Source organism: Coturnix japonica, unplaced genomic scaffold (genome assembly GCF_054131305.1).
Source record: "Coturnix japonica strain WE unplaced genomic scaffold, WE-NBRP24 Scf116, whole genome shotgun sequence".
Classification (NCBI taxonomy): domain Eukaryota; kingdom Metazoa; phylum Chordata; class Aves; order Galliformes; family Phasianidae; genus Coturnix; species Coturnix japonica.
The window spans coordinates 69,581-94,777 of record NW_028189019.1 but is presented as its reverse complement, the minus strand read 5'-3'; the positions used below and the strand labels follow the sequence as shown (position 1 = coordinate 94,777).

The following is a 25,197-nucleotide window of genomic DNA, read 5'->3' as shown; positions in this document are numbered from 1 at the left end:
TGAGCCGGCGCTCCGGGCGGTGTTGGGGCTCCGGAGGTGATTTCGGGCTGTGCGGACCCTGCGGGGAAATGGAGGAGCAGACCGCGGCCCCGACGTGTACATCCCATTGGGTTTCTAACTGACCGTGGGGCTGAGCTCCCCCCATCCCAACCCCAGTCGGGTTTGGGGTCGGGACGAGACCCGGTTGGGTCCCTCCGCTCATCCCCTTGGACACTCAGTGTGTGATTCGTCCCTTTAAAATCCGGAGCTTTGGGTGAGAAAAAATGAGTTTTCCGGGTTGGTTCGGACGATGGAACACCTCGCTTCAATTCTGAGCCGATTCCTTTCTGCTGATCCCACAAACGGGTGAGTTTATCTGCTATTTTTTCATCTTTATCCAAAAGAGCAAAACGCGAACTTCAAACCAACCGATTCGGCCATTCCTCTTCCAGGAGCTCTTCAGGAGGCCTTTGCCCAAGGGAAGAACTTCAAAACAAGATCATCCTGCATGCAGACACCTCCACAAAACCCCTAAATCCCAGAACATCTCCTTTCCTTTCAACATCCGCTGGACGCGAGCCCACAGCAAGACCAACCCAGCGGCACTTCGTGTTTTTTCTCTCTTATTTCTTCCCACTCCTCTCAGAAAGCACCACGGGAACTCTCTTGTTTCCTTTTCCCCCGCTTATTTATCCTTTTACCCCCTTCGATCTCCCCGTCTCTCGCCGGGTTTTAGGTCAGCAAGCCGTGACGTCACGCCCGTTGTAGTAGCCTTGACCGTGACTATGCGTTGTCTGACCTTGACATCACGAGCCGTGGGCAGAGCAGCGAAGGGACCCTCACCCTTGATCTTCTCGCCCCCAGCCACCCCCAGGCAGCCCCGCTCCTGTTTACAGATAAACAAGGTGTTATTTGCAGTCTAGACAGACGGGCTAATGGCCAACAATAAAGCCCTGAAAAGGAAGTTTCCCAAGTTTAACCTTTTCTTTCCTTTGTACCCAGCACTTTGAATAACTTCCCAACCGCAGCCTTTATACGGTCAAATCCCGCACAAGGGGTTTCCTTCTCCCTTTCTTTCTTTTCCTGCCTTTTTCCTTCTTCCTTTTAATTTTTTTGGGGTCGTCTTAATTAATTGTTTTTCTTTAAACTCGCTTTATATGCATTTGCACGGGTATATATATGTGTGTGTGTGTCTGTGTGTGGTTTTCTTCTCTCCAGACGCGTCTTTTAAGGGTAATTTTCCAACGCGGAAGGGAATTCTGCTCTCCCACCCCGCTCTCACGTTGAGCTCCATCCTTCCTCTCTTGCTGCTTGACTTTCTGTTTCTTTGGGAAGCTCACGCTCTTGGAGAAGACTGGATTTGATTTAGTTTGACTTGATTTTCTTCAGCCAAACAGAGACTTCTAAAGGTTTGGCCGAGGGATTCACTGCAAAGAACACGGACAGCCGACGCCGTGTGTGCTCACACCCCACAAACTCCTTCAGCGTTGGTGGTTCCTCGCTTATAAAACTCCTCCTCGGTTCGGTGCGGTACCGGGGCTCCACGTTGATGGGTATTTCGGGATCACATCCAGCGCTATCTCCCATCTATTTCACTTCGGGAAAAGCCTCGCATGGAGCTGAGTCTCTTCGCACCGCACTCGGATCGGTTTCACTGTACGCTTCCCTCCCTGCCTTCTCCCCTCCCTCTCCAAGGAACGTGAAATAAGTGAGATCCATCTTCTCGGGCTCCCCAACTGAGCTCTGCTCCGGAGTGGTGATTTCTACCCCTTTAACTGACTCGTAATTCCACTTGTCGGCATTACAGAACCTAAATCGTCACCCCGAGAGGCGGACGGAGCGAAACTTCCCCGGAGTTGAGGCTCAACCTTCAAGCAGCGTGCGTTAATCGAGCAGGAGGAGAACTTCTGCTAGCAAAACTGGGGGGGAATATAACGACCTTCAGACCGTGCACAGAGCAAAGGGGAAGCTTCGTAAAACTGCGTAAAACTGCATAAAACCTCCAGAAAACTGCTGTGTGTCCCCCCCAGTCGTCCCCCCCCCCCCTTCATGATTTGTGCTCTGGATGAGCTGAACCGCTTTTCTCCCGGTGCAGCTCTCGGTTTTCCACCTTCCCATTTATCGCCCGGTTCCTGCGCATTTCATTTTACCCCCCTCTCCCCTCGGATGTCTCTATATAGATCAATAGATGGAGAGATAAAGAAGCGCTCCCGCATCGTTCTCCATCCGCGGGCGCTCATTTCCCGCATCAAAAACCGGAATCGGAGCAGCTCTCGTCTTACATCGCTACCTCAAAACAGTGCTGGGCGCTTCCCAAAGCCGCCTCTGTTTTATTCCCCGTGTCATGTACCGAGATATTTATTCCAAGCATTTCCTTTAGGAGCACGGCAGGCAATTACTTGGTCGGATCTCCCTCCCCCCCTCCTCCGGCAGCTCCGGCCCTTTTTGGGGTGAGTTCTGCTCGGAAAAACCCAACCAGGACGGGATTTCACAGCACAAGGAGATCTTTTAATTTGCTTTTTTTTCCCCACCCTTCTTTCTTAAATTAATACCCCAGGCCGAAAGTCGTCGTATATTTACGTAGCAGACTTGTTTTTGCTCTATGAAAGGCTCAAATGACATTATCTTTTCCAAGAGAGAACTGAAAGTGGGGCTGAATCCTTCCCACCCGAAGCGTCAATATTTCTCTTTGGCCATCGGGCTGACGGCATTTCCCTTGGTTTTATTTTGAACATTTCACTGATGCTTATTTTCCTTTATTATTATCATTTATTGAAGAGATTAGGTGGGAGAAGTTGGGGGGGATGCCTGCCCAGCACAGCCCTGTGCAGAGAGGAGACACAGCGAGGAAGGGAAACCGTATTTTATGCATTGATACAAAGGGGATATGTAGGTGCCAGAAGGACAGGGGAGGAAAAGACCCACGGACAGACCCCCACCCCCCGCAGTGTATATGGCACAGCAAACTCAACCCTAAACTCGGGGCTGCTGTTTCCCCCGGGTTCCTCTCGGTGCAATGAGCGATGCTCACCCGAGACAGTCATTTGCATACGATGTCGCTCCTATTTACTACACTAGACAGTGACCTTGAACTGAGCCCTTGCAATCTCCCTTTTGCAGCCTCTTCTCCCTACCCCCCCCCCCCCCAACACCCCACCACCACCCACCCCGTCTTTTTTGGGGGGTTCTTTCCCGTCTCCCACGGGCACGGAGAGACCCTCGGCTTTATCCCACGAGCAATTGACGAGATTCGTGTGGGGCTGGAGAAGGTGGAAGGGATAACGGTGAGGATGGCCAGAGATAAACGTGAGGATGGCTACAGATCTGCCTCCGCGAGGACTCCACCTGGAAGAGAGATCTGCGAAATGGGGAAAGGTTCCGAGATTTCTTTGCTGGGGTCGGGAAACTCTTTTGTTTTGGGGGGGTTATGGGGGGAGGATCACCTCGGGGTGGGGGGAATAATAATAAAAAGGCTCCTCTTCGACTAACAAGGGTGGAATTCGGGATAGATGTTTGGAGCCGACGCTCGGGGTGGGTCGAGCACGGGGTGAGGCTGCTCAGTGCCATCGCCCCGAGCAGCAGCGTTCGGCTCCGGCTTTGGTGCTTCAGCGTTTGCAATGAGCTCCCCCCGAGCTGAGAAACGCTTTTGGAACGGGGAAGAAAATCCCGAATGAAAGAGGCTGTTCTGCTCAGGAGCCCCCGGGATCATTTCCAACCCCCACCACCCCCCTCACCCACCCCTCCACCCCATCCTCTTGGAGCTGCCTTGTGCAGGGGGAGCAGCGTTGAGCTCTGTTCCCACTGGGGACGAAGGCCACGGGGAGCGGGGACTTCTGAGCGCCTTTTAATGTATTTCCGAGCACGGCTGCGGCATTTCTCACCTCTGAGAAAAAAAATACAATGAAATAAAATTAAAATGAAATAATCAAAGGAAACGGGGGTTCCTTTCTCTCTTTGCTGCGGTGCCAGCGCTGCCGATGTCCCTTCCCGCAGCACTGCGATCCCTTTGCTCTCCTCCTCCCTAAACGCCGCCTCGGAGGTAACAGGGAGACGGGCATTTTATTTCGTGTTTTATGCTTACAGCTCACGAAATATATATATATATAAAGAGGGGGGGGAAATGAAATGGAACGAAGAGGAGAAAGCCCCAATTAAAGCGAGAAAAGCGAAAATGGACTTCTCCAAAAGTCCTTTGGAGAACAAAGCCGCACCGCAACCCGGGCGCGTCTCGTATGGGGGAATTTTGCGAAGGAAAAGCGAGGTAAAGAAGGGTTTTGTTTAATCAGCAGCAAACAAAGCCGATTCGTACTGAGACCTACGGGGATCACGTGCTCATTTTGATATAAACTATTCCCTTCCACCGCTGCCCGGCGTTGGGAGCGAGAGAAGACACCGGTGGAGGAACTGCAGCAGCTTTGCGCTCATACCTGCGGGGAGAGAAATTCCTTGGCAAGGTTTAAAAAAGAGAAACAAAAAGCAGCAGCCCAACATCCCCTAAAACTGCTAAACTTTCATTTTAGAGAAATATAGTCGTATTTCTTCCATCGGGTGGGGAGGTACGTGTGTTATCTATGCGAGGTACGTATGGAGCGCACCCAGAGATGCGCCAGGGAGAGGTGGGAGACGCGGAGCAGAGGGGATGAGATGTCCCCGATGTGAGAGTTAAACAGAAAGAGGAGAAATGCGTTGTTTTATTGGCACCCGATTTTGTTTCTATAGGGCTGAGCTGCAGCCCCAGCCTTGCGCCAGAGGGGAAAGGAGGTGCGTGTGTGTATTATGGTGGAGGAATAGCGAAAATATCGGCGGGGAGGGGAGGGGGGGGATGGATAAAGCTGAAGGGGGGGCCGCCCCGCTCAGCCCCCGCGGAGGGGTTTTACCTCTATTACCTCTACAGGAATATTTACGGTACTTTGCGGAGTCAACCTGGCAAGGAAGCGCTGGGGAGTTGCTTAAGGCAGGGAGGAATGCGGCGCCGTGCAGAAACGGAGCGAGCGGGGTGGGCACGGGGTTCGTAATAAAAAGAAAGGGGGGGGGGGGGGGGGAATGGGAGAGGGAGTCTAAAAAAGAAGGGGGATAAAACACCCCCAAAAAGCACAGAACGCCGTCGAACATCTCTGCGTTTTCCTGCCTCCGAGATTCCATACGATGCACTTTTTCCTGTATATATATATATTATTTTCCCTTCCCTCCACCGCGTTTATTTTGCACTGAAAGACGCCAATATTGATTTTCTACCCCCACCACCCCCCCCCGCTATTTTTATGCGGAGGCTCTTTTCATTCTGGCCTGGAGAAGGAGGAGGGTGGGAGGAAGGGAGAAGAGCTCCGTGGCGTTACGAGGGCAGAATCCAACACTATCAGGCAGCGGCCAAGCAGATCCGTGTGTGTGTGCCCCTCTATTTCCAGCGGTGGGCAACGAGAGATTGAGGTTTGTGTGTGTGGGGGATTCATTTTAATCATTCCCACGAAGGAAGGAGAAAGAAATGAGGCAAAAATGTATTTCATACCAGTGTGTGTGTGCGCCTTTCCTGATTATGGGATATATACCGGATAAATGAAGGCTGCCGGGCAGCCCCGCTCTTCTGCCTTGCTTGAGTCGACACAGATCATTAATAAAAGCGATTGATTGTTAAAAATCTCCGAGCCTTCCTCGAGATGCTGCAGTCGGGGATGGGGCTGCGCTGCCCCAAAGCGCGGCCCGAGAGGAGGAAAACAGCCGATTATTATTGTTATTATTAATAATAATAATAATGATAATAATGATAAAGCAGAAGACTCGGAAAGGACTCAGAGAACCTCCGATCCCAGCTCCCCCCCCCCCCCACAGCCACACTGCACGTAAATACGAGCCTGTTGCGGGCACCGCCATCCGTCTCCTTAAAAAGCCCGTAAACTTTATATGACACAATATCTAATAGTAATTTATTGGGGGAGATACTGTAAATTCGAACTGTTTTAGTTAATAAAGGAGCTAATTAACGAGAAACCGCTTCGCTTTTGCAGCTGCCCGAGGGGCCCCGAGGTGCCGTTGAGGAAGGGGCGCTTTTTGGGTGGGGGGGCGGGGGGGAGGTTGGGGGGCAAATTCATCTTTTCGGCTGTTATTTGGTGCCAAAAATGACATTTTCGGGTCTCTCCCTCTCCTGAATCGCAGCGCTGGGAGCTGCTGCGTTCTTCTCTCTTTTTCTTATAGCTTTTTTTTTTTTTTTTTTCTCTTAATAAATTGTGCGATGGGATTTTTCTCTTTATGATTGAGGGGTGAAGAGGGACCGGGGTGGAAGGGGGGGGGGCAAAAAAAGGCGTAAAAAGGCGGAACTTGCTGTTGTGTTTTGTCTCGGCTGCCAGGGGAGGGGAAGGGAGCCCCCCCCCCACCCTTCCCTCCCAGCGCAATTTGGGGCTCACGTGACCCCCCCGGACCAATAGGGCTGAGCCGTCGGTTTAACTATGTTTAATGTCAGATAGCAATAAAGTAGAAGCTTTCGGTCAGGCCCGCGGAAATGGGCGAGCACAACCTCCTTAATCCCGGCTTTGTGGGACCTCTGGTGAACATCCATACGGGAGACACCTTCTATTTCCCAAATTTCCGAACCTCCGGAGGGCAGCTGCCGGGTCTGCCGTCTTTATCGTACCCCCGACGGGACAACGTTTGCTCCTTACCCTGGGCGTCTTCGGAGCCCTGCAACGGGTACCCGCAGCCCTACCTGAGCAGCCCCGTCTCCATTAACCCTTCTTTCGGCAGAGCCTGCGATCTCGCCCGGGTGGAAGAAAGCAAATGCTACTACCGGGAGAGCTGCTCCGACACGGCCGGGTTGAAGCGGGAGGAAAGGGGCAGGGACAGTGCTTTGCTGCCCCTCGAATCCGGCCTCCCCAATGGCATGGGGGGCAATTTCAGCAAATACGATTATCCCGGAGCCGAGGCGGTGCCCCACGACCCTCCGTCGTGTCAATCTTTGGAGTCAGACTCCAGCTCGTCTTTGCTCAATGAAGGGAATAAAGGCACAGCGGGCGAAGCGGGGGGTTTGGTGTCCCCCCTCAACCAAGGCAGCACTTTAGGCACCGGTGGTAAGACCCGAGAGGGGTGTTTTTTTGGTAGGGGGGGGAGCCGGGAGGTGGGGGAGGTTACCGGCTTGGGGCTGCTTGGTGTTGTGATTCATGGGCTCAGGGATGGGAAGCGGAGTGCCTATATGTGTTGAGACCGCTAGGGGTAGCACCGAAATCCCGAATGTTTTATTAGGTGGTGCTTCTTTTAAAAGAAAAGGCTATAAACATGTAAATATCCCATAAAAAAAAAAAAAAAAAAAAAGGAAAAAAAAGAAAAAGGAGAGGGAGAGAGAGGAAGACGCAGGGATTGAGCATCTCTCCTCCTCGATCGACGGTGCGGACGGGTGGAAGCGCTTCTCGGGGGCATCTCAGAGGTGTGTCCGCCCGAGGGAAGCGGGGGGGAAGAGGGAAAGGGAAGGGAGGGTCGCTTGATTAAAATGGAATAAGAAAATAACGCAGCCGTCGGCTCTGCCCTTTGGGTCTCCCAACGCTCCCCACTGGCACAGGGATCGGAGCGGCTGCAGATCCCTCCTGCAAGGACCCTCTTTCCTCTTTCCCCACCCCAAGCATCGGTCCCCGGTTATGCCGCTCCCTCCTCTCCCACCCCGAGAGGCTGCGCGTGTCCTCCCCACTTATCACCCCTGGTGGGAGCTGAGAGCATCCATCCCTGCGGCCACGGGGATGGGGACAGCGGGGAGGTGCGGGCAGCAGTCCTGGAGGGGCAGCCCCCCATTTTACCTCTTTAAATTGATGTATATTTAGAGAAAAGGGCATTTTTCCTCCAAAAAAGCTCAATTCTCCTTCTTGCTTCCCCCCCCCCAACTCCCTTTGCCAGGTGCTCCTTGGTACCCGATGCACACACGGTCCCGGAAAAAACGCAAACCCTATTCCAAGCTGCAGCTGGCGGAGCTGGAGGGGGAGTTCATGGTCAATGAATTCATTACTCGCCAAAGAAGGAGGGAGCTCTCAGACCGATTAAACCTGAGCGACCAGCAGGTGAAGATCTGGTTCCAGAACCGACGCATGAAAAAGAAAAGACTCCTCCTGCGGGAGCAAGCCCTGTCTTTCTTTTAAAGTTTTAAAAGCGTCCGTATCGGGTAATAATAATTAATAATAATAATAATAATGATCCATAGACTATCTAGCTTTCACCCGAGCTCTCGGGATTTTACCTGACCAATCCTCAACCCCCCCCCTACACACACCCTTCCCCTCTCAGAAATCAATGAATAAAGAGGTCCTGTTCACAAATAATCGGTTTCCCCTCAAACACGGAGCCCGACCGAAGCACCAGGACGCGCACCTCCTCCTCCTCCTCCTCCTCTTCCTCCGAGGGGACTGAGCGGCTGCGGATGGGAAGAGGCGGCCCCGACTGCTGCAGCCCCCGGCGATGCTCGGGGAGGTTTGAGGGGAGAGTTCGGCCCTCCAACAGCAGCGCAGGTAGGAGGGGGTGTTTTGTGGGGGGGGGACAAGGGGGGGAGTGGGTAGAGGGCGATGAGACCGCAGAGGAGGGGGGAAATCAGCCCCGATTTGGGGGTTATTGGGTAGGAGAAGAGCGACAATTAATTCAATTAATTAATAAATTCATTCAAATGATAAAATGAGACAACAAATAGCGAGATGGTGGGGGGGGGGGGGGAGGGGCGGGCGGAGTCTTAAAGCACGGAACTCCCACCTGTGTGGGAGATGGGGGGGGGGTTCTCGGTGCACAGTGTTCCCCAGATTCTGGTTTTGCTGTTTTTTGCCAGTGTGAGGATGTTTTAAGGGGGGGGGGGGGGGTTGATGTCAGTGTCTGGAGAGAGAGGAAGGAGACAAAGCCCGTGTGTATCTGCGGTGAATGTGGCATAGTCTCTATCAGCGATGAGGTGTGTGGGTCCCACTGCATCCCTGCGGGTGGGAGGTGGGGGCTGTGCTGTCCGTGCTTCGATGAGGCTGACAGTGCTGTCCCCAACTCCGCTGTCACAAGGAGAAGGAAAAGGTGCCCACGCCACCTTAGGAAACTCAGAGGGGAAAATCCCAGTTCCCCTTTTAGAGACTTTTGCTGTCTCAGTTCGCAGCCAAAAAGTGTGTTATCGTTCACCATAGCCCCGAATCGCATCCCACTCCACACCTCCCCACCCCTCCCCAAGGACATCTCTCTTTGCAGCTGCTCTGCTGATGGAGATGATCTGTGCTTCTCGATGACGGTGTAGCAAAAGAAGGAGGAAAAGCCCCCTTGTTTTTATCCCCTCCGGTGCCAGCAGCACTCTGGGGTCGAGCAGGCCGCATCTCCCCCCACCTCGGGGCAGCCTCGAACAGCGTTGGGAAGGAGGGGTTGGGGTGGGGGGCAATAGAAATAAGTCAGAGTGATTATGTCTTCTTTTGAGGAGCAATATCCCATTCAGATATACAACCCATCCGCCCCTCAAGAACAACCCCAGGTTACGAAATCTTACTTTTCCATCAGCAGACGATGGTTCTTTACTTAAAAAGCAGCGTCTGCTGCAGGCAGAGGGAAGAAGAGGTTTCATTGTGTGGGGCTGATTCACCTAAAGCCTCGTCTGCCCTGTTTGCCTGGGAGGTCTGATGGGGTGCGATGTGTTTTCTCCGTGTGCTCTGCTTTCCTGTTCAAACAAACCCACCCCGTTTTGCTCTTAGAATCATAGAATCACAGATTCTTCCCCATCAGGTGTGTGCAAAAGGAGCTTCAGGGAGTTCGGGGAGGGTAGGACGGGGATGGCAGTGGATTTGGGGCCGAGAGGAGTACGGTGTGGGGCAGCTTGATTCTATATACAGAGAGAGAAATATATACATGGTGTTTTTAAATAGAGGCTGAAGAGGGTGAAGGGCCGCGGTGCTGCATCACCGCTCTCTGCTCCGTGCTTTGCTCCGTTTGTTTTATACGGGGACCAGGGGGGGGGGGATGTTGGGGAGGGGGGGGGTATTAATTTTATGGCAAAGCAGCGTTTTCTGGGTAGCCTGGACGCTCACCACGTGCTCCCGCTTCCCCGCGTTCATGGTCATGACCAGCAGCGGCGAGGAATGCTTTTATTTACGAGCTGCAAAGGATGGAGCCGACCCCTTCCAAATCCCTCTCCGGGCTGAGAGGGGCCTTTCCCTTCAGCTGCGTTTCCCTTCCAACCTCTCTCCACTCTCACCCTTTCTCTGGATGCTTCCCTTTATCCCCCCGTCCTCCTTCTATTATTATTATTATTATTATTATTTAATGATTATGATAATCTTTTTGTTGTTGTTGTTTTTCCAACCGGGAAAATGTTATCGTTTCTTCCCTCCGTTCGCTTTTTTCCCCCTCGGTCTCTTCCCCCAAAGCCAGGATCATTCCCTCCCCCTGCCCCCCACCTTCCTCACAAAGGAGGGCATCGCTTCTCGCAGTGCAATAAACTCGGGCTGTGTTTTCCGTGGGTATTTCTATACACTCGTGCAATGAGAGGAGGAGGGAGGTGGGGGAGAGCTCAGCGCTTCGGGGGAGTCTTATGGTTTTGGGATGGGAAAAGGGGGGTTTTGGGGACCGGCTGACTCTGAAGGGGGTGACAACGTGTGTGGGGACACGGGGAGCATCGGGTGCTGTCAAAGGGACCGAACCCGCTGAATAAAACCTCTGGGGTTCGGTTCGGAGGTGGAAGAAACGAGGGTGAGTTATGGTGAAATGTCGGCAGCGTTGGGCCGGGTTTCAATCCGCGCATCTCACCCAACCCGTTCCCATATCTTTCACCCACCGAAAGCCCCAAAATACCGTAAAAATCCTGCAGAAAACCCCCAAAAAGTCCCTCAAAAAGGACCCTACCGAAACCCGTCCGCCCTCCCCAGCACAAAAGACGACCCGACACCCCCCACCACCACCACCCGTGCGCGGAGAGACTTCGGGATACGGAAAGATATGCAATATTCTCTTCCAGACCGCTTTCCCCGTGTGGTTCAGTGGGATTTCTGTTTGTTCTGTGTTTGTTCTCCGTGTCCGTGGTGCCGTTTTCCCGCTTGTATCCCTTAGCCTTGTTAATTGCGGTTGTTAATATGCATCCTTCGCCATAATAGTTCACATGTAATGTCTCTTACCTCAAGCTGTTATATGTAGGGTCTATGCAAATGTCTGTTAGAGCACGTTGAGGCTTTATATAGTCCTGTAAAAAGTTGCTTCACGATAATGGTAATTAAAAAATAATAATGATGATGTACGATGATGTGATTTCTTGATAATAAATAAAAATGGCCCAAACATCAGCTTGGTGTTTTGTTGCTTACTAATTGAGTACGAACTGGCGGGGTTAATGCGGGAGGAGCCGAGGGGACATCGGCAGCATCGCCTGCTCCTGTTTAGAGGTCGGCTTTTAGTTAAAAAGAAGCGATTAAATGCAATGGAAAATGGGAGAAATATCGCCCTAAACACAGTTAAAACAAATCCCGGGACAGCAGAAAGCACGAGCTGATCTCAAAGCTGTTGGTTATCCGTGCTCAATGCGCTCATTTGGGGTAACACTCAACAGAATGCTCTGTTTTCTTTAGAGAGATCATCAGAACTGCTTGAATGTGTGGGTTAATTGGGATCCTTTTGTCTCTTGGGAGGGTCCGGGGTCCCACGGGGCTCTCGGTCCCCGTGGGTGATGCTGTGGGGATGGATTGCCTTATATACGGAGCGCCGAAGACATCCCGGGTGTGTCGCCGATATGGGAATGGGATGCGAAGACGCAGCTCTTAAATTGGAAATAGATTGGAATGGGTCGAGATCGGGGCGCTCTGATGCTTATGGTTACGATTATGGTTATTAGGACGGGCGTTATTGCGTTTCTTCCGAGTAAATTCGCAACAAATTCATCTAACAAGAGGAAAAATAACCCCGGCAGGCCAATTGAAATAAATTAGATTACGATTTCCTCGATCTCTCTCCAAGCGGATATTTATACGTAATGGTTTCTCTGTTATTTTCCTTCCGAGGAGAACACCGTACTCTCCTCGGAGGCAAGAAACGTGCATTAGGCAAAAAGCTTTTAGGGGATCGATGAGGGGTTTTCATTAAAGAAATGCCATAGGAGTCTACCGCGATGCAAACGACGCCTTCCGCAGCCTCACCACATCCCATCCCGATCCCAACATCCTACAGCTCGGCCCACTGGGAGCACTGGGAGCCGCCGGTCCGAGCTCGGGGTGCTGGAAAGCGTGTTTTCCTATGAGAAACACAAAATCAGCGCTAACTCGTGCGGTTCCCCTCCGTCAGAATGAGGAGAGCTTCGGGATTTCTCAAAATAGGGCGCATTTTGGGTCTTTCCATGACGGTGTTGGACTCAATCCTGCGCTGTTTCACCTTTGTTTTTTATGTTTATTTTCCCCTATGAATTGCGTTGTGTGGGGAGGAGAGGAGAAGGGAAAACCCTACAGGAACGGCCCACACTTCTCCCATCTCCAACGTTCCCCAAACACATCTCCAAGGCGATAGGTTTGGAAAGGGCAAAATAAAAAGCACTAATGGGGAGGAATACTCAGAACCAGGCGATTCGTGTTGTATTTTCCTTGAAAAAATGCCCATTTTTTGGCTGCTATTTTTTAATAGACACCATTACTTCAATCGCAGGTCCTCCCTCCCCCCCTTCTATTCCTTTCCTCCCTCTCCACCCGCGTATGTGCGCACACACAGCAGAGCCCCACGCTCTTTGATTTCGCCATTTCTTCGGCTTAAATGTGCCAACGTGGCAGGGAAAAAAGGGAAGAAACAGCGCCCAAAGGGTCGGAATGGAGCGGGGTGACATAAATTGTCTACACCATCCGTCGGTTCACCTTGAGGAGGACTGGTCGGAATTTCAAAGACGTTCAAACACTCGCCCAAACAGATAAAACTTATTTATTGCCAGCGAGCGGATAGAACAAATTGTTGCTTCGCCATAAAATCGGTATTATTTCGGGGCTGGTTTCTTTTATTCGGGAGCGTATTTCATGGCTCCGGCTTTAAAACGAGTTCGTTAGAGAGGGGAGAAAACCTCCGTCTCTTTAATTGCGGGGAATATTTCTGCCGTTAATGACAAAGACAGAGGTGCTATTTCACAACCGCTGCAAAATCATAGGAAATATTAATGCGGGCGGCTCGATTTTAGGGAATTATTCATGCTTCGGTGCTTCCAGAGCTGAGCCAATATAGGAGCGATAATGGGAAAACTGGGAATACAAAAAAAAAAGGCATTTTCCCCCTCCTCCCCCTCATCACAACCCTCCCTGAGCGGGGAGATACGTTCGTGCCACCTTTGTGATGGAGAACAGCGTTCATCAGGATGGGACCCGGCTCGAATTAACGCCGAGCTCATCCCAAAGCCATTCAAAAAGCAGAGGGGATTTCAGAGCAGTTTAATCACATTCGACACCGAAAATTCAATGCAGAGCGTCCCGAAGCCTTTCCCCCCCCCCTCTCCTCACTTTCCTTCCTTGGGTTATTCTTTTCCCGACCAAAATCGGTGTTTTTTGCACCCAAACCAGGGGTGGGTTAACAGAGAGCAAAACAGGAAAAGAAATCAGAAATGGGGGAGAAAGCAGCCCCACTGGTGGGGGGGCAGAGCTCGGTTCGGAGGGGAGAGACCTGAGATTGCCTTGTATTTAAATGTCTTCTTATATATATATATGTGTGTGTGTGTATGTATTGGTGCTGTAATCCAGCGAGGAAAAGAGAAAGAAAGCAAGAAAAGGAGAAAAAACAAAGAAAAAAAAAAAAAGGAAAAGGAAGTAAGAGAAGATGAAAAGAAGAAGGAAAAAAGTGAGGGAAAAAAATAAATAAAGGGCAAATAAAAATGATAAAAAGAAATAAAAGGAGAAACGCGGCCCGTAGGGCACAGAGCTGTAGTTGGGTGCTAGTAGGAGCCATGAGGGTGGGGGGTGCGTTTTTTGGGGGTTGTTGTGAAGAATGGAACTGCACGAAGTGGGGCTGGGGGGTGTTCTGGCTATAGGGCAGGGTGAAGAGGGGAAAATAGGGATGGGGGTCCGGCCCTGAACCAAGGGACGGCCGATGTCCGTGCGTGGAAATGTCTCAGTCCCCCCCTCCAGAGAGACAAAAACACCTCCAAGCAGCCGCCGAGTATGACAGCAATTAACAAGAAATCTAATAATTCCCATTAAGGAGAGAAGAATGGCCGGACTTTCCCCTCTCTCTGTCTGCGTGTGGCTGAGGCTCAATCCTTCGCTAATTCCGTGCTACGTTAATTAACTGTTGGCTTTCCTCCCCCGTGCCATTCCGGAGCTGTTTGCAGACCCCTTAATCCGGAATGCGTCGGTTTGATTCCTAGCTCGGGTTCATAAATATCCAATAAACACAGAGTGGGAATAATTAGCGGCGTTTATCAGCATATGGCCCACCCACCCCACACTGAAACCTTCCAGACCCCCGCGAGAGGAAAACGAACTACGCGGCGACTAATTAGTTTCAAGCAAATCATTTCGAATGGAAACTTATAGGTAAAAGCTAATGAAGTGCAGAGGCTGTTGGGGGGGGGGGGGGGGGGGGGGGGGGAAGCTCTATTTTTATTGCTTGGTAGGTAGCAAGTAGACACAGCGATATTTCACTGCTGAGAGAATAAATTTCTGTAGCTCGCAACTCCGATGGCTCCACGGATGACTGCATTTAAAGGAGATATATGTATGCAGTCTCATCGGTGCTGTTAACAAGAGAGATAATAAAGATGAAAAGGGGGAAGAAAGATAAAAACTAAAGTAATAATAATAAGAAGAAGAATAAAAAGATCGGCCGTTCAGAGCTCCGAATTGAACGGATTTCTTTCTTATTCCGACCCTCATTTGTTAAAAAATGATTAATAAGAATAATTATCATCGGTTTGTTTATTTATTTGTCACAATCAGGCCTCATTAAGTGCTTTGATTTTCATGTCGCTCACATTGGAAATAAACATGCTCCCCCCCCCCCAATAAATCTCCCCCTAACCACTATTCCCTCTGGATCCAGGCTCTCTCCCTTTCCCTTCTCCTCACTCTTTATGAAAATACATTTTCCTCCTCAAAAAAACACCCCGATTATTGTTGAAAATGAACCTTTTTCCCCCCCTTCTGTCCGTCTGGAAATTTCAATGTGCTTTTTATTCTCGTCCTTCTTTCCCTCTCTGTATCTTTATGGTAACCGGCAAAGCGTCGACTTCTCCTATCTCCCTCAGCCTGAATAAATCGCGTTGAGATGCAATAGCGCCCCAAATCCGCCTTCCCATCTACCTGCCATCTTTATCGCTTATTTAAAGAGGGTTTGAGCTTTAATTTCAGACTCGGGTCAGCAAAACACCGCCACGGAGAACACATAAACCATCGGGATATCTCATTATAGAAACCTCTGCCAGAATTTATTCAGATCCAGGTTCTCTCAGTGCCACTCCGAAGCTCAATAGGGGGAGAAGCGACGATCGTTGGGGAGAGTGTGGAAATTCATTTCGTTTTTACGGCGAGCCGGTAAAGCCTTACGAGGTGATGCGAGACGCTGCGAAAGGAGAAAGTATTTAAGAAATTAGGGATGGAAAAGTAGGGTTGGAAAGTCGAAGTGGCAGCGAGGAATGCCGGGCAACCTTCGGGTCTTGTAAAGTTGGGGGGGAGGTGGGGAAGGGGGAAATAAAAGGGAAAAGAAAAGGCCGTATGGATTACCTCAAATCGAAATATCTTGAGGTAGAAGTAATAGAAAACGGGATATTTTTCATAGGCGGATTGTGGTGGTGGAAATGACCCCCGTGGGGTTTTGAGGGGATCTGAGGGGGTCACTCTGTGGGTCTAGAGGGGGGTGGAGAGCATGGAACCCCCATTAAAGCCCTGCTCCGGAGTTTGGGGGTGGGGTGGGGGGGCAGAGAACGGAGCAGCTCAGCGCACCCACCGGGACGCAGAAAAGCCGAATTGGGGCTCTGCTTTTTGAGTAGGGGGGGTAGCGGACAGCTCAGGGCTTTCCCGTTGGGTTCCCCCCCCTTAAAGGTTCCTTTCACCTCATTCACCGCACGACAACACCCCCCCCCGGCTCTCGTTTCCAATTCCAGTTCCCAACCAGAGCCCCAACACTGACTTTATGGGTATTTAAACCCATCGTCTTCATCTGTAATTGTGGGTGAAGAGTATTTATTGCTCCGGTGGATAACCAGATATATAATTATCTCTTTATAGAGAGACGGTGAAATAAAGCATCTGTCCCCCCCTTCCCTTCATCCCCCCCCTCCCACCCGGCCGCACACAAAGGCGGAGGAATACGGACAAAGTTATACATCTGCACCGCCGCTCTATTTGTGTTTTTCCTTCTTTTCCTCCCCAAACAAACTGCGTTCACCAAAGACCGAGGATCGTCTCTTCCAACTTTAACCCGATCAAATCGACCCGATTCATCTGTTTCTTCTTCTTTTTTTTTACCTTCTTTCTTTCTTTTTTTCCCCCATTTGCGAAGAGGAGCCTCTCTGACCGCCTCAGTTCTGCGCTGAGCTTTTGGGGGGAGAAAAGAAAGGGATTTGGGGATGTATCTGATGTGTCGGGGAGGAATAGAGGGATTTGGGGGCCAAAGGGATGAGGGACTGGGGATGGGGGAGCACTGGGGGGTGAAAGGGAGACGGGAATGTCCGAGAGACGGCAATGGAGATTGGCTTTGGGGCAGCGGAGGAAATTTGGCTTACTGCTCTCTATCCCTGCTGCGGGTCGGATCCTCCGTGGGGCTGCGGGACAGGAGGAGCCTTTTTGGTATTATTTTTCATGGTCTTTTTCAAATTGTACTTTTACATTATTTTCCTTTTTCCTTTCCTTTTTCCTTTCTTTTTTCTTTTTCTCTCCTTTTCATTTTCCCTTCCCTTCCCTTCCCTTCCCTTCCCTTCCCTTCCCTTCCCTTCCCTTCCCTTCCCTTCCCTTCCCTTCCCTTCCCTTCCCTTCCCTTCCCTTCCCTTCCCTTCCCTTCTTACACTTTACTTCCCTTCTTTCACTTTATTTTCCTCCATTTCGCTCAATTCCATCATTTTCCCTCTCCTTTACTTCTCCCTTCCTCTCTTTCTCCCCCTTCTCTCCCTCCTCCGCACCCGCGGAGCGCTGCGGATCGCGGGGCTGCGGGCGGGAGGAGCCGTCGGGGCCGCCCGTCTGTCTGTGTGGGCGGGGGCGGCCCCGCAAAGTGAAGGTCAAAGTGAAGGCTCCGTCCGCCCCTCCGCGCCGCTCCGCCGCAACGCCACGGCCGCCTCAACGCTGCTCTTCACATCGGACCCCCCCACACAACCGCCCCCTCCCCTCCGTATCCACCACGAGGGGAGAGGGGGGGGAGAGCAGAGAGGTGAGCAACATTAGCCCCCCGGGTAGGGGGGGGGGGGTTACTGAGCCCATGTTGCCCCGATCCTGATTTCTCTCCCTCTTTTTCTCCCCCTTTTTGGACTTCAAACGCTGCTCACCTCCCCCATCCCACCCCCCCTTTCTGCTTTTCCTCCCTCTTCTTCTCCCCCCCCCCCCCCCCTCTTCCCCCCCCCCTCTTCCCAGCAAGTTGCAAACGCGTCTGCCTTGGAGGAAATTAAACGTCATAAAGAAAAGCCCAATTAAGGTTTAATGTCTGAACATGACCATTTCCTCCAGAAAACAATGAAGTTCGCTCGGTAAGGAGAGAGGGGCAGAAAGAAGGGGGGGGGGGATTGATGGGGGGCTGAAATTCTTGCCTGAAAGAGAGGAAAAATGGGTATAGATGACTGAAATCATTGATATAAGGGTCGGGGAGGGGGGGTGTTGTTTGAATGGGTGTATCTAGGAGATATTCGGGGGTTTTGCTTTGGAAGAAAGGTCTGAAGTGAATTAAACCATTGGGGATTGCAACGGGGGTTTGATTTCATATTTAAAATGTAGGAAAAGGAGTGAGTGGGTCCGGAGCTGGGAGGTGGAGGGGGGGGGGGGTAAGAAGGGGTTAAAGAGAAATAGGGATAACTCCGATATGGGGGGGGGGGTCCCGGGGGGGGGGGGGGCTGTAAATGCCTCCAGCAAAGCGGGCGGCCCTTGTCTGCCCCCCTTCATCCTCTCCTTCCATCCCGAAGGTCCAGAAAAATCAAATTAAATACAAATTTGGAGGGGGGGGAGTTAAAAATAATGCTAAAAAACAGGAGAAAGAGAAACACAAAGAGCCTGAAATCTCACAAAGCCAAAAGAGCTGCGGGAAAAGGGCGAAAAGGACAAAGATCTGCCGGGGCTTGGGGGGGTTAGAGGAGGATTGTAGGGGGGGATCGGCAGGTTTGGGTTCAGGTTTTGTACCCCACTGCTGACCCCCATCCCCGGGGAGACAAAAAGGGTTGAAGGCAGCTGAGCGAACTGCGATAAATGGGGGATTTCTGCTCTTCTCTCTCCTCCATCAGGAGGAAGGATAGAGGGAGTGAAGTAAATACCCCCCCTCCCCAAATTCCCTCCGTCTCCATCTGGAACCCCCACCCCGGTCCTGTGAGGGGCTCCAGCATCCCAAAAATGTCGCGAGGAGGAGGAAGGGGGTGTGAATGTGTGTGTGTGTGTGTGTGTGAGTGAGCGTGTGTTGGTGGTGTCCGCTCTTTGTCTGCTCTCTCGGGGAGAAAACAAGTCAACGCGCTCTCCCCCCCCACCGCCCCCCTCCGAGATCGCTGATTGGGAATGTTGGGGGGGAAAATTTGTGGGGAATTATAGTGTTTTTTCTGGGGGGGTCAATCTGGCACCTTCACACCGATATTTATCATGAGGTCCGGGCAGTGGTTGACCCAAAATGTGCGATGGGGAATAGAAATACTTAGAAATATTCGGATGGAAGATATCCGTGAGGGTGGAGAAAGGTCCGTGACTGGGTGTGATGTGGGAATTAAAGGGGATTTCTGGACATTGCAGATATAGAATCTCGGTTTTGTGACTCGTAGAAGAGGGAGGTAGAGAAAATATGAGAGGAAAATAGAGTCAGAAGGATGAGATGGAAGGAGGATGGGGAAGGAGTGAGAGGAGGAATGAGAAAGATGGAAAGAGAGAGAGGAAGAGAGAAAGAGAGAGAAAGAAAGGAAAGAAAGAGAAAAAGAGGGAGAAAAGGAAAGAATGAAGGAAAGAAGGAAAGAAAGAGGGAAAGAGAGAAAGAAAGAGTGAGAGAAAAGGAAGGAAGGAAGGAAGGAAGGAAGGAAGGAAGGAAGGAAGGAAGGAAGGAAGGAAGGAAGGAAGGAAGGAAGGAAGGAAGGAAGGAAGGAAGGAAGGAAGGAAGGAAGGAAGGAAGGAAGGAAGGAAGGAAGGAAGGAAGGAAGGAAGGAAGGAAGGAAGGAAGGAAGGAAGGAAGGAAGGAAGGAAGGAAGGAAGGAAGGAAGGAAGGAAGGAAGGAAGGAAGGAAGGAAGGAAGGAAGGAAGGAAGGAAGGAAGGAAGGAAGGAAGGAAGGAAGGAAGGAAGGAAGGAAGGAAGGAAGGAAGGAAGGAAGGAAGGAAGGAAGGAAGGAAGGAAGGAAGGAAGGAAGGAAGGAAGGAAGGAAGGAAGGAAGGAAGGAAGGAAGGAAGGAAGGAAGGAAGGAAGGAAGGAAGGAAGGAAGGAAGGAAGGAAGGAAGGAAGGAAGGAAGGAAGGAAGGAAGGAAGGAAGGAAGGAAGGAAGGAAGGAAGGAAGGAAGGAAGGAAGGAAGGAAGGAAGGAAAAAGCGTTTTATAGAGGGATAGAGGAAGGGAATGGACAGAACGACTAATTTCAGCACTCGAGGTGTATTTTAAAGACCAAACCCTAAAAGAAATGGGAACCGTATGATTTTCTCCCTATATTTATTTCAGCCTCACGCAGCCACAGCAAAACCCTCCAACCTCAAACGATGGAGAAATGCAAGGACGATTTCTGATGCTGCACGGGACCGTGCGGAGCCGCGGTGCCACGACTCAAATCCATTCCTGGGGGGGGGTTTGCCCCCATCCCTCCTCTTCTCCAACTCCCAAACAAGAGATGGAAGTACCGTTGCACGAGTGGGTGCCCTCCGTGGGTAAACGGACTCGTGTACAAGGGGAGGGCGGGTGCGTGGGGTATCCCTATATGGAGGTGGGTGAGGATGCGCGTTCTCCATCCCTTCACCTTCCTCCCGTCTGCCGGCAGTGTTTGCCTTCCCAGCCCGAGCTCCGGGTCGGGATGAGGTCCCCCCGTGAAGCAGCAAAAGGATTTAGCTTCGTTTCATTCCGATCAACGCGGGTGTGAAGGAGAAAACCCAGCGCCTCAACTGAGGACGGCCGGAGCCGATCCCCAAATAGGGGCTGAGATTCCTCCTTCACTCAATTGGGCGCACGGGGGAAATGCAATTAAATACATCTATATAAATAATAATAAAGAAGGAGGGATGCGGGAGCCAAGGTATTAAACAGCATCGAGGAAAGGAACTGACTTCCTGAGTGCTTAAGGATTAATACCGCTCCTGCAAACGTGTGTGTGGTTTTAATAGGGCTGCGAGGATTAACCACCCACCTTCCATCCCGAGTGCGGCTCGAAAAGAACATTTCAGGGTTATTTTGCTAATATTACGGTCTGCCCTGCAGAAAGCACATTTTGCCCTCCATCATTTCCTACTTCTTTTTTCTCTCAGTTTCTCACGTTTTGATGTGACCGTTTAAGTCATCGAGCCTGGCGAATAAAGGGGTTTTCTTATTGATGAAGGTTTGGGTGTGTTTTTTTCTCTCCACTTTAGTGTTTAAATGAGGATTTTGAGAGGTTTGGGAATGGGGTTAAGAAAGAGAGAGGTGTGAGATTGAAAGAGGTGCCGCTTAATGAACTCCTCCGGGTTTCCCGTCTCTTTGGGCTGCATTTCGCATTGGAAGCTTGACCCGAACCCCCCCGCAACCACCAAAATCCATGGCTCCACACGCTGCAGCAGCTCTCTGCCACGGAGGAAAGAGGGAAATAGAGATAAATAAATAGATGAGAACACACACCCCACCCTGGCATCCCCGTCCCCGGCTTCATGTGGGCTGATGAGAAAAGAAAAAGGAATGGGAAACCCGAAGGTTCCCCAAAGAAGAGCGGTGCCTCCATGGGGCTTTCACAAGGCTCTATGGGGCTGGTAGAGCCCAGCAGTGTATCTATGGGGCTGGTGCAACCCAGTGATGGCTCTATGGGGCTGGTAGAGCCCAGGGATGCCTCTATGGGGCTGGTAGAGCCTAGGGATGCCTCTATGGGGCCGATGCAGCCCAGCTCCACTCAACGCCTCCTCGCAGCGCTTCCACCCGCCGCACATTCCCCGCCTGCGGTTGGGAAGCATAGTTTATCTGCTTTTATCTTGATTAAGTCCACATGATTTTGAACTTGCAGCTCAGGTCTAGAGAGATCTAAGCCATTTCTTTCCCCACCCCGCCCCTCTTTGAATTGTTCGCAGCTTATATAGTTTTCTTTAGCAAGTCTGGCTTACGTCCAATTAAATCTCTCCCTGCCATTTGGGGACAATAATCTTTTCCAAGCGCTTCCCACTTGTAGCTATTGTGTCTCCCTCCAGATTTCCCGTACACAGAGTGGTGTCTATAAGCTGTTTACTGGCCTGGGCTTCCTCTCCTTCCGTCTCCCTCTCCTAATTTCTTTATCCTCCTATTTCTTTTTTTGAAGTCTATCCGAGGAAGACATCGTGGTAGGGAGGGAAAAACCACTCCGAGAACATCTGATAGGCCCAAGTCATTAAGCAGCAGAAGATGGAGCCTATTTAGCAAAAGCAAAGCACTTCTCAGTGCAGCTGTTGGAGCTGCTTCTGCCCCAGAAGTGCTTTCTTTGCACTCAGTGCAGCGCTTCTGCAGCCCCGAGCACAGTTTAGTAGTGGGGATTTGGGGAAAGTTCTATTTTGGGGGCCTTTTTTTTGCCCTTTCTTCAACCTCAAATCGTGTGTCCAGAGCAGCCCCAGATCATCTGTCTGAGATAGGGGGGATTCGGGGTCTAAATAACGCTCCAGGTATGTGAAGGGCAGCGTGAGCAGCAATGAGAGACGTGGAAAGTCGGGTTGGTATCAAGTCCGCTCTCATGCTTTTCAATTTTTAGGGTATTTTTCTTTGTTTTTCATCATTTTGCCCCTCCTGACAGCACTGTACGGGTCCGGACAAAGGCTCCTTTATGTCAATGCTCACTACAAAAGTTTCTGACCGAAGTGGGGAGGCTGCTAACGAACATACAGAGCGTTTGGATAATTACAGCTATGAGAGGGGGGGAGGGATAAAAATAGATCTCCCCAACGAGAAGTTAAGGGGGGGGGGGGGGGGGGGTAATAGGGAGCAATGATTTATAGAGAAAAGTTCAAGTCCAGGATTAACCCAAACCAAAATATAACTTCAGATGTTTGCACAGATCAACCAAAGGCGACTTTCACAGCTCCGGGTTTTTCATTTGGGTACAACCGCTGCGGTGTTTTCGGCCCCGAAGTGCCACTTCGCATTTAAACGCGTCCCTTTTCATCCCCGAGCTCTGCACAAAACGCTGCTCGACGTGTTCTGTTTGCATTGCATTGGGCAAAGGAGGGCTCGCTTCGGAGCCGGGGGGAAGTAGGGGGGTGTTGAGGGGGGGGGAGATGGATTGGATTGGGTTGGATTTTGTGTTTTCTAACTGTTTGCATAGAAGTGTGAAGTGCTGTTGGTGGGAAGGAGTCCGGTGCGACGCCTGAAGAGTCCGTGGATAGGCGGGATCGGGGCTGCAGGATAATATAGAGGAAATATAGTGGGAAATGTTAGAGAAAATAGAGGGGAAATGGAGAAGAAATAGAAGGGAAATAAAGAGTAAATAGAGGGGGAATAAAGGGGGAAATAGAGGGGACTATAGAGGGGAAATAGAGGGGGAACAGAGGAAAAATAGAGGGGAAACAGAAGGGAAGTAGAGGGGGACTATAGGGGAAGTGGAATATAGGGGAAAATATGGGGGGAATATAGGAGAAATGTATGGGGAATTATAGGGAGAATAGAGGGGGAAATAGAGGGGAACAATGTAAGGGAATATATGTGAAAACAGAGGGAATTCAGAGGGAAAAATAGAGGAAATATATAAGGAAATATAGTGGAAAATAGAAGGGGAATATAAGGGAAAATCTAGGAGGAAATCTAGGGGGAAACGTAAAGGGAAATATCGAGAATCCCCCTCAAATAGCAGAACTTCACCCCTTGCCCGCAGCCGCCCCAGATCCACCTCCAGCCGTAAACGCAGACCTTACCCCCCCATCTCAATTTCCTTTGGGCTATTTTGTACCCCTCCAACACCCCCCGCAGGATCTCCCACACGGCTTTTCTCAACCCTCCCCCGTTTATTTCTCCCCCCCCCCCCCCAGCCCTGTCACCTCTCGCACCGCTCGGAAACGGAGCGGCTTCGAATGGCAAAAGGGGCCCAAAATATTCCGGGTACCAACCCTGGCTCTGCCTCCCCGTCACTCCCGACCCGGAGGAATGCGAACCGCCGGCCCCTCATCCCGTTTTATGGTGGTCACTTTGGTGGTCAAATTCAAGTGCTGTGACTCCACAGCTGCCTCCTCGGGGCTCCCCCCTCGCAGGAAGCGGACAAATCCCAGACTTTAAGCCGGCTTTAAGCCGCAAAAACGACACCGGGGCTCCATTCGGATGCGTTTACCTACGGGTGGCAATGAGCGATTTGCTCACCTCCAGGAGAGGCGGCGGTTCCTCCTTTTGGGGTGGGGGGAAGAAGGGGGTTCTGTGTGTGCTTTGTTTGGGATTTGGCTCTGATCTTTTTATGTATTTATTTATTTTTTCCCCTTTTTTTTAAGCAGAAAAAAGCCCTTGTTTCTCCCCGCTTCGTGCCCGCAGTTCATTGCCGTCCAATTCGGGGTGCATGGAGAGGATAAAAATGGACATCGGAGAGGGATTCCCTTTTAGAATCGCGGTATGAGTTGGAAACAGGAGTTGGGGGGAGGGAGGTGGGATAATAATGACACCCATAAACAATAGCTTCACGTTATTAGTTTGTAGTTAGCATGAAGACCGGTCTATAAAAAGCCGAACGAACAGATCTCTGACACTTTAATTAAAAGTTTTGCCCAAAACGACGTCCGAGCCATAAAATAGGGCAGATTACAAACCTGAAGGAAATCCATCTCGGCGGGCAGAGCTCTCTGCCCCTGTATTCGTCGGCCAAACGGTGCGTCTGGGGAGGAAAACACCGCTCATTTCGGGATTACGGACCCACGGATACGTGTGTCTATTCCTGTCTCCTTACAGACTTACAGGGAAAGCCCCCGACCTCTTCAAAAAGCGCTTTGATGAGAACGGCTCTCTCCCTCAGCAGAAAACAGAAAGCCGGGGTGGGTGGGAGCCACGAATGAATGAAAAGAGATGGGAAGGAGCGCGGTGCTGAGCTGGGAGGGTGAGCAGAACCCAACCTGGAGAAGAGACACAATTTAGCAAGTGGAGCCGCCATGTTTCCTTGCCAGATTTCCCAATAAATACGTAGAAATGAGACCACACCGTTCGAGCATCGCGGTGCTGCGAACCCCGGTGGAATCCCCACCGCATTTCTACCCAGGAGCCCTAAAGCCGTCCGCTCCTCTGCGAGATACGCACCGGCTGCTCCTCTCCACGAAAACCACCTTTATTTCTTCCCTTTCCCCCCCTCCAGCAGAATGGATGGATATCTGGCCATTTATCGGAGCCCTCAGGATATCTTCCCTCTCCAACCCCCTCCTCAAACCCACCCCAATTTCAATCCCTCTCTCCCACTCGGCCAAAGCGGAGCGGCGAACACCAGCGCGGGGTGTTTTGCCATTGAAACACAACGACAACCAGGAGACTAAAAGGAGAAGGGACGTGCCCAGGGGTTGGCAGCTGCAGTAGGGACACCCGAGCGGGGTCGAAGCTCCTGAGGCTCTTTTTGGGGTGAAAGATTGTTTTTGTCGGGGGGCGAAGTGAAAGCCCCTCCACCCCCCCCCCCCTTCCCATCCCTTCCCAAACACAAGCGCACATATCCCGGCTTTTCCCGGTGCCAGCGCTGAGGATGAGAGCTCCAGCGAAGGGCAGAGATTCGCCTTTCCTCCCTCTTGCTGTTGGGGTGGATTGCGACTCCATCTGACGAGATATTCTCCATCAATTGTACCACCATCATCATCACCAGTTCGGTCTGAAGCGCTCCGCCCGGCACCGACTGAATCCCGTGATGGGATTCGCTTCGGGTTTATGTGGGGACAACTCAGTTCTTTTTTTTTTTCCCTTTACCCTTCCTTCCACTGGCGGTGCTTTCCATATTCTTCCTTTTATTTCAAGGGATCGTTCTAGAAATAGTAATAATAATAATAATAATAAATTA

At 51.1% G+C, this 25,197-nt stretch overlaps 1 protein-coding gene and 1 long non-coding RNA gene across 2 annotated transcripts; both read left to right on the top strand.

Annotated features, from left to right (window-relative positions):
* The first annotated feature begins 6,434 nt into the window (after window positions 1-6,434).
* HOXC12 (homeobox C12) lies at window positions 6,435-8,222 on the top strand. The gene is made up of 2 exons (XM_015850354.2): window positions 6,435-7,037; window positions 7,852-8,222. Exons 1-2 carry the CDS (start codon window positions 6,473-6,475, stop codon window positions 8,088-8,090), a joined length of 804 nt encoding a protein of 267 aa, XP_015705840.1. The 5' UTR covers window positions 6,435-6,472; the 3' UTR covers window positions 8,091-8,222.
* Window positions 8,223-17,144: 8,922 nt separating this feature from the next.
* On the top strand, window positions 17,145-20,582 carry LOC146751188 (uncharacterized). Its single transcript, XR_014941801.1, has 3 exons — window positions 17,145-17,265; window positions 17,466-17,578; window positions 19,719-20,582. It is a non-coding gene; the product is annotated as an uncharacterized LOC146751188 (long non-coding RNA).
* Window positions 20,583-25,197: the final 4,615 nt, after the last annotated feature.